This window comes from Trichosurus vulpecula, chromosome 3, assembly GCF_011100635.1.
Source record: "Trichosurus vulpecula isolate mTriVul1 chromosome 3, mTriVul1.pri, whole genome shotgun sequence".
Taxonomy (NCBI): domain Eukaryota; kingdom Metazoa; phylum Chordata; class Mammalia; order Diprotodontia; family Phalangeridae; genus Trichosurus; species Trichosurus vulpecula.
Window position 1 is genome coordinate 302,320,229 of NC_050575.1, and position 8,571 is coordinate 302,328,799.

The 8,571-nt window shown below is 45.6% G+C and overlaps 1 protein-coding gene across 1 annotated transcript in view; it reads left to right on the top strand.

Moving 5' to 3' along the window:
* Positions 1–8,571, top strand: part of ANK1 (ankyrin 1) — an 86,985-nt gene that overhangs the window by 76,233 nt on the left and 2,181 nt on the right. The window contains exons 35-36 of the mRNA XM_036749994.1: positions 743–1,301; positions 5,525–5,849. Coding sequence (XP_036605889.1) covers positions 743–1,301; positions 5,525–5,849 — 884 coding nt within the window. The remainder of the gene's footprint in view (positions 1–742; positions 1,302–5,524; positions 5,850–8,571) is intronic.

Genomic DNA, 8,571 nt, shown 5'->3' on the forward strand with positions numbered 1-8,571 from the left:
GGGCAGCTAGGTGGTGCAATGAATACAGCACCAGCCCTGGAGTCAGAAAGACCTGAGTTCAAATCCGGCCTCAGACACTTCTTGACCCTGATTGCCTCGCCGAGAGAGAGAGAGAGAGAGAGAGAGAGAGAGAGAGAGAGAGAGAGAGAGAGAGAGAGAGAGAGAGAAGATGGATAGGATTTCAACAGATGAAGTTGGAATGGAGGGCCTCTGAGGTACAGGAAAAGTATCATGAGCAAAGACTTAGAAATATGACAGTGCCGAGGAGTGCTGGGAGTGGTTCAGTTTGACATGAGAAGAGAGGAGCATTAGGAAAAAAGATTAAAAAGCAAAGGCAGCACCAGATCATAGAGGGCCTCAAATGCCAGGCTAAGGAGTTTGGACTTTATTCAGTGAGCAGCCACCCCCTGAAGAGTTTTTATCAGAAGGCTGATATACAGGTTCTGTGCACAAGGAAGATTAGCCTGGTGTCTGTGTGAAGGATGGAAACAGCTGTGAATAGCATCTGCTTTTTGTCAACCTGGTTTGATCTGGAGAGGGAGACAGAGAGAGAGAGAGGATTTATTCTTAGAGAGGTTCCTCCCTTATCCCAGGTGTGTGTGTGTGTGTCTGTGTCTGTCTCTCTGTCTGTCTGTATTTGCGTCTCTGTGTGTGTCTGTAGGAGTACAGATGTGTGCTTGAGTAAGTGTGAATGTGAAAAAAATCGCTTCTGGAGCCTGTCCCCCTCTGTCTGCCCATCCAGGTTATGCCTCGCTGCAGGATGAGCTGCTCTCCCCGGCCTCCCTGCACTACACGCTGCCCTCTCCCTTGCGTGTAGATCAATATTGGAACGAGGTGGCCATCATTGACGCCATCCCCATGGCCCCCACGGAGCACGATGCCCTGATGGAAATGTCGGACATGCAGGTGTGGTCCTCAGGCCTCACACCTTCCCTGGTCACCGCTGAAGACTCCTCTCTGGAGTGTAGCAAGGCAGAGGACTCTGATGCCACAGGAGACTGGAGGCTGCCGGGGCCACTCCTGGAAGACCCCCAGGGCCCTGACCAGCTGGGCTCTCTGGAGCTCGTGGAGGACGACACAGTGGATTCAGATGCCATAAATGGCCTTATCGATTTGCTTGACCAGGAGGAAGGTCAGAGGTCAGAAGAGAATCTGCCAGGTGGTGAGAGACAGGATGAGTCAGCCGGCAAGGGACAGGATTCAGAGCATGAAGTGTCTCTTCTTTCAGGCCAGCAGAGGGTACAAGCCCGAATAACAGAATCCCCCACCGTGAGTCGAGTCATGGAGAAGAGCCAAGACAGGTAAGTGGTATTTCTGCCGCTTCAGTTCCTGTCCTGAGACGACTGGCCCTGGTGAGGGACACATCTGGGTCCTTCAGAAAGAGACACTAATAATGGTGTGATGAAGACTAGATAAGGAATCAAAGATCTCCAGTTCTATTATCTACTAGGAACATCTATTAGGAACTAGAGAGCTGGGCCCAGAGTTAGGAAGTTCAGATGCAGCCTCGGACACTTAGTAGCTGTGTGGCCTTAGGCAAGTCACTTAACCCTGTTTACCTCAGTTTCTCCTTCTGTAAAATGAAGATGTAATAGCCCCTACCTCCCAGGATCGTTGTGAGGATCAGACGAGATAATGATTGTAACCTGCTTATCTCAGTGCCTGGCACACAGTAGATGCTGTATAAACATTTGCTATTATTATTGTTATGACCGGCTCTCCCCTGACTTATTGGGTCAATTCCACTCAATTTGGTAGACAGCGTCAGATGACCACCATGTGCAGAATGCCATGTTCTAGTGGCTATGAGAGGCACACATAAGCAAGATGTCCCTGCCCTCAAGATGCTTACAATCAAGGGATCCAGGGAGAGAAGAATAACCAGAGAACTATATTACAGAGTGATCAGTGCACAGGGTGGAATGAAAAATGAGAAAACTGGTTAGTATAAACTGAAAAAAAATCTTACCTTAGCCTAGTACAAGGCTTTAACCTAGAGAATCCTGAAGCTCTGGTCATGGAAAATTCTTCTGGCAACCAGCTGATATAAGGGAATTAGTTGTAATAAATTCTGCCCCAAGATATTTTTATGGAAATGATGAAAACTGTAAATTCTGTCCTACCTTAAGTCACCTTGGTCCTTGAATCTGCAGCTTTTATGACTGCTGAATTTCCACTGGAATTAATAGAAATTAGGGATTGTAAAATTGTACCTTGCAACTGCTGAATAAAGAAAACCAAATAGGAAAAAAATGCCTTGGGGAATTTATTCTCATTTCTATGCAAATGACTTCCAGGTCTGTATATTTAGTCCTGATCTCTCTCCTGAATTCCAATCTCATATCCTCAACCACTATTGAACCTTGAGGCAGCTAGGTGGCCTAGTGGATAGAGCCCTGGGCCTGAAGTCAGGAAGGCCTGAGTTCCAATTAGCTTCTGACGCTTCCTAGCTATGTGGCCTTGAGCAAGTCACTTAACTTTTGTTTGCCTCAGTTTCCTCATCTGTGAATTGGGATAATCACAGCCCCTACCTCCCAGGGTTGCTGTGAGGATACAGTGAGAGAAGATTTGTAAAGTGCTGTCACATAGGCACTCTTTGTCATTCGGTGGTGTCCGACTCTCTGTGACCCCATTTGGGGTTTTCTTGGCAAAGATCCTGGAGTGGTTTGCCATTTCCTTCTCCAGCTCCTTTGACAGAGGAGGAAATTTTAATGATAAGGCACTTTAATATATGCTCCTTTCTTTCCTTCCTCTTTGTATGGGAGAAAGAGGACTAGATTCAGAATCAGAGGATCTTTGTTACCATCCCAGCTTGTCACTTACTACCTGTGTAACCTTGGGCCAGTCTTAGTTCCTCTGGGAGGAGCTAATGATAATGATAACTATAATAATGAGGATAATAACTAACGTTTATATAGCACGTACTGTGTGCCAGGCACTGTGCCAAGCTCTTTACAATTATTATGTCATTTGATCCACACTAGTGGGTGCTATTATTAGCATTATAAAGCCAGACAGTTGGACCAGAGGGACCTCTAGGGTCCTTTCTAACTCGGTCACCTTGATGGGTTGATCCTCTGGTTTCCTGCTAGAGGTTCATGGGCATCTCAAACCCAATGTGCCCTACAGGTTCTCTTCCTGACATCCCTGCTCCTGTCAAGGGCACTGCCATCTTTCCGGTCAGCTCGAATCCCACTCTCAGAGTCATTCTCTACCTTTCCCTTTCCCCTTGCCCCCTCCCAATATCTAGTCGGTTGCTAAGTCTTGGTAGTCGTGCCATATCTGTCCCCTTATCGGCCCTCTCATGGCTACCACCCTACTTCAGGACCGTATTACCTCTCGCCTAGTCTTCGTATTTGGAGAAGAGTTTCTTCTTTGGATTCCCTGCCTCCGCCTTCTTCATGCATCCCTCACCCAGCTGTCAGATTGACAGTCCTAAACTGCCCCATCCCCATTCCTGGAATGCACTCCCTCCCCACCCTCTGCCTCTTAGAATGCCTAGCTTCAGGATGGCTAGGCGGCCCAGTGGATGGAGTGCCAGCCCTGGAATTAGGAGCACTATACAATGCAAGTTATTATTATTATTTCAAGGCAGCTAGGTGGTGCAGCGGATAGAGTGCTGGGTCTGGAGTCCAGAAGATCTGAGTTCAAATCTGGCCTTAGACTCGTATGACCCTGGGCAAGTCACTTAACCCTGTTTACCTCAGTTCCCTCATCTGTAAAATGAGCTGGAGAAGGAAATGGCAAACCACTCCAGGATCTTTGCCAAGAAAACTCCAAATGGGGTCACAAAGAGTCAGACATGACTGATACAAATGAACAAAATGTACCAGGAACTTAGCTAAGAGCTTTACAGATATTGTCTCATTTAATCCATACAACGACCCTGTAAGATAGGTGCTATTATTATCCCCATTTTACAGGTGTGGAAACTGAGGCATACAGAGGTTTAGTGACTGGTCCAAGGTCACACAGCCAGTAAGTATCCGAAGCTTCATTTGAACTCAGGTTCTTCCTGACTCCAGGCCCAGTGCTCTGTGCACTATGGCACCACCTAGCGGCTTCTGATTCCATATTCCAACATCCCTAGTCATAGGCTATCTCCCAGCTATTGACAGAGTCAAGGAAGACTCTGATAACTGTGGGCAGCTTAAAATAGAAAAATCCTAGAGTCATTGTCTAGCTAAGTCCCCCACCTTCCCCACGTGGATGTCTTGTATACAGTAAAGGAACAAAATTTCTTCAGAAAATTGGATGCAGAGCTTCTGTTTAGATTTCCAAATGACAGCCTAATTTGACCTGTATAGCATGCTGGATTCAGAGTCAGGAATCTTGAGTTCAAAAAAGACCATAGACACTAACTGTATCACCCTGGACAAGTGGCTTAACCTCTGTCTGTCTCCGTTTCCTCAGCTGTTAAATGTAGATAATAATAGTCCCTAAATCCCAGAGTTGTTTTGAGGATCAAAAAAAAAAAAAAAAACAAACCACTTAGCCCAGTGCCTGGTACATAGAAGTCATTTAATAAAAGCGTGTTTGCTTCCTTCCCCTGAAAGGAATAATAGTCTTACAGCAGCTCATGCTCAGAGGCTCTCAAAGTCAGAAGGAAGGTCATAGGTCTTCTCTTTTAACCCCTACCCAGATCATGAATTCCCCTCCACCACATTCCTCTGGCGATGGGGAAATCACTACCTGCTAAGGCAGTCCATCCTGCTTTGGGAAACTCTAATTGGTTGGGAGTTTTTCCTTCTGTTAAGCCAAAATCTTCATCCCTATACCTCATCCCACCTTTTCCCACCTTCATTCTTAGTTTCTACCCTCTGGGACCAAGGAGAATTAAGGTGATCCCAGTCTCTGCTCGGTGTACTCTAGGGCAATAGTATCCAACTCAAAGAGAAATAGGATCCCTTGTTGTTTAGTCATTTTCAATGTCCGCCATTTGGGGGTTTTCTTAGCAAAGATACTGCAGTGGTTTGCCATTTCCTTCTCCAGCTCCTTTTTACAGATGAGGAAACAGAGGTGAAGAGGGTTAGTGACTTGCCCAAGGTCACACAGCTAGTAAGCATCTGAGGCCAGATTTGAACTCACAGAATTGAGTCTTCCTGACTTCAGGCCCAGCACCCTATCCACTGCTCCACCTAGATCCCTGCAGGTTGCGTATTCACTTAGAAAACCACACATGCTTATGTATTACTTTTTTTTATTAATACGTACACACAATAAAATTTGATGGGAACTACATTTAAATGTGATTCAGGCCATACTCAGGAGTATTACAGGCCACATGCCTTTAGTACCTCAGCTCTAGGAGACCCCTAACTGTCTACTACAAGAACCGTTATCAGTTGTGTGTGAATTGGCACACATTCTCAGTCTAAGTTTGTCTGGGCCATAGAGATATTCAGTGTTTCCCACCATTTCGAATGGGGTGGGGTGGAGGTAGGGAGGGTGTCAGGAGCAGGCAACCATGTGACTAGACTGCTCTTTATCTTCCCCAACAATTGCCTCCTGGTCTGGGCTCCAGAACAAAGGACTGGGACACAGATGGCTCTATCATCTCCTACCTGAAAGATGCCACACAGAGCTCTTGGCAAGAGGAGGTCACAGGGGGCCCACACTCCATCGAGAGAACAGTGACCACCATCTCCTCTGTAAAAGGCCTGGAGCCCAGTGGGTCTCAGGAATATGAGAAGATCCTGGTCCCCACAGTAGAGCACATGCGGGTCGACTCACTGGAACCATCAGAGTCTGAGGGCCCCCTAGACGAGAGAGAGCAGAGACCTGTCATGAGTCACGACTATGGAAAATGGATGGAAGAAACTGAGAGTGCCTTCTCCAGTCTGGTCAAGGTAAGGGCCATGAGGGCATCTGGGCAGCTACAGCCCCATACAGGGCATTCTTATGGAACTCCCCAAACACAAAACTAAGCATTGCATTCAGTTTGCTCAACGGTAGCTGGCCTCAGCTCACTATGGAAGCAAGGAGATAAAATTATTCTCTACTTTTCTTTTTTGTTGAAATCTACCAGGTTTAATAGGCCTAAGGCAAGGGTAATCAGTAACTACTAAGGCACACCTGACCAGTCCCCACCATAGGTATCCGTCTTTTCTCATTACCCCTTTCTCTTTGCACTCTGTTCTCTCTCCTTCCTTCCTTCTTTCCTTCCTTCCTTTTCTCCTTCCCTCAATCCTTTCCTTCCTTCTTTCTTCCTTTCCTTTCCTTTCCCTGCTCTTCCTCTCCTTTTTCCTTTCCTTTTTCCTTTCCTTTCCTTTCCTTTCCTTTCCTTTTTTTTCCTTTCCTTTTCTTTCCTTTCCTTCCCTTCCCTTCCCTTCCCTTCCCTCCCTCCTTCCTTCTTTCCTTCTCTCATTCTTACTCCCTCCTTCTCTTTCCTTATTTCTTTCTCATCTTCCTCTTTCTCATAGACTCAAAAATCCTAGCTGGAAGGAACCCTAGAAATCATCTGTTCCAACCCCCTGCATTCTATAGATTAAAAAGAGCCTCTTTCATCTTTCAAGGAGGTAAAGGGACTTATCCAAGATCACGCAGCCAGTAATCAACTGAGTTGGGGTCTGAACTCAACTCTTCTGCCTCCAAGTTTAATGTTATTTCTACTACACCATATTTATCTGTTCTTCTTCTCTCTCCTTTCCTAACTCTTCCTTGCATTGGGCCTGTCAGTGGCCACCCAGGGTTATCACTACTCAGTAGGCCCAAAGGCGGGGTAGATTCCAAGATAATCCCAGATTCCTGGCTCCAAGAATCTGCCAGAAGTTAAATAGTTTTATTTAGAATGCTGTCCTGCCAAATATGTGAGTGTTGGACTGGCTGCCGGTCTCCATTTATAACACTGATCTACCACCCTGCATTCTCCCTAATTGGGTTTCTGCTGTACTCCAGATCCTTAGCACCTCCCCACCACCAGCCTCTCCCAGGAAGGACTAGGAAGGGAGCTTCCAGGAACAGACACAGCCCAAAATGGGCCTTGCTAACATCAGAGGACCTAGCATTCCCTAGAAGAGGGGTTGTTAACCTGAGGTCTATGGAGTGTAGATTTAGATGGGGGGAAATCACAGCTTTATTTTCACTAACTTTAGGTTTCCTTTGTAATTCTATGTAGATTTAGATGGGGGGAAATTACAGCTTTATTTTCACTAACTTTAGGTTTCCTTTGTAATTCTATGTATTTTCTTTTATGCATTTAAAAACCTTATTCTGAAGAGTGTGCAGGTTTCACCAGACTGTGAAAGGGAACTAAGATAGCCAAAAGGTTAAGAATGCTCGCCCTAGAGCATGAGAACGGTGACATAGGGAAAGAGAAGGGAGGAGATAGAATTGTTACATGGATCATAGGTTCAAAAAACCATTAAGATCCAGGGCTAGAAGGGCTCTTAAGGGTCATCTAGTCCAAGGATTCTTAACCTGAGGCCCATAGGCCCTCCAAGGAGCCTGCAGATAGATTTCAGGGTGTCCATGAATGTGGCTTGGGGAAAATATTGCATCTTTCACTATTTTGTTGTTGTTCATTCCTTTTAGTTGTGTCCAACCGTTCATGACACCATTTGGGGTTTTCTTGGCAAAGATACTGGAGTGGTTTGCTATTTTCTTCTCCATATTTTCACTAACCTCTAACTAAAATCAAACATTTCCTTCAATTATGATTGTAGGTAGGAATGTGCTGGTAAATGCTTATCAACTGACTTACCAAGAAAAAAAATGTAGGCATGACCCACTTTTATGTTTAATCAGCATTATTCTTAAGTCTAAATGATCAACAAAACAATAAATCAAGCCCCGATTTAGAGTATTTGCCAATTTCCAAGGATGAAAATTTCATCATTGGGAACTGGTTTGAGCTGGCTCCAGATCACCCTTGAATGTAGACAACCCAACAGACTGCCAAAGGCGTTCTGTGTCACAAAAAAAGGTTCGGTGAGATTTCCCAGGCCAGTCTAATTGTCCCAGATCTGAGTCCCAGAGAATCTTAAGTGGCTTGGCATGGCCACACAGGAAGTAAAAAGCAGAGCTGGGATTTGAACTCAGATCTTCTTACTCTAAATCTGGGGCTTTTGCACGATATGAATTGGGCTGCTGAACAAGAAAGCCTGTGGCAAACAGCTGGGCTGGGGGGCTGCTGAACTACTTAACTGGATAGGGGTGTTCTCACAGAGAATAATGGGCCACTGATATTTCCACTGAACTCATTGAAAGCTTCTGTTGTTGTATCCAGCTCCTCATGACCCCATTTGGGGTTTTCTTGGCAAGGATACTAGAGTGGTTTGCCATTTCCTTCCCTAACTCTTTGTACAGATGAGGAAACTGAGGCAAGCCGGGATAAGTGACTTGCCCAGGGTCACACAGCTAGTATGTGTTTGACACTTGATTTGAACTCAGGTCTTCTTGACTCCAAGCCTGGAACTCTATACACTGTGCCAACTATGTGGCACTAGCTGCCCTATATAGCTAATAAGTGGGACAAATTCACAAAATTAAAATCAGGAAGGAACATGAGAGAGCATCTGGTCCAACTCTTTCATTTTATAGATGAGGGAATGGAAGTTGAGAGAGGCAGAT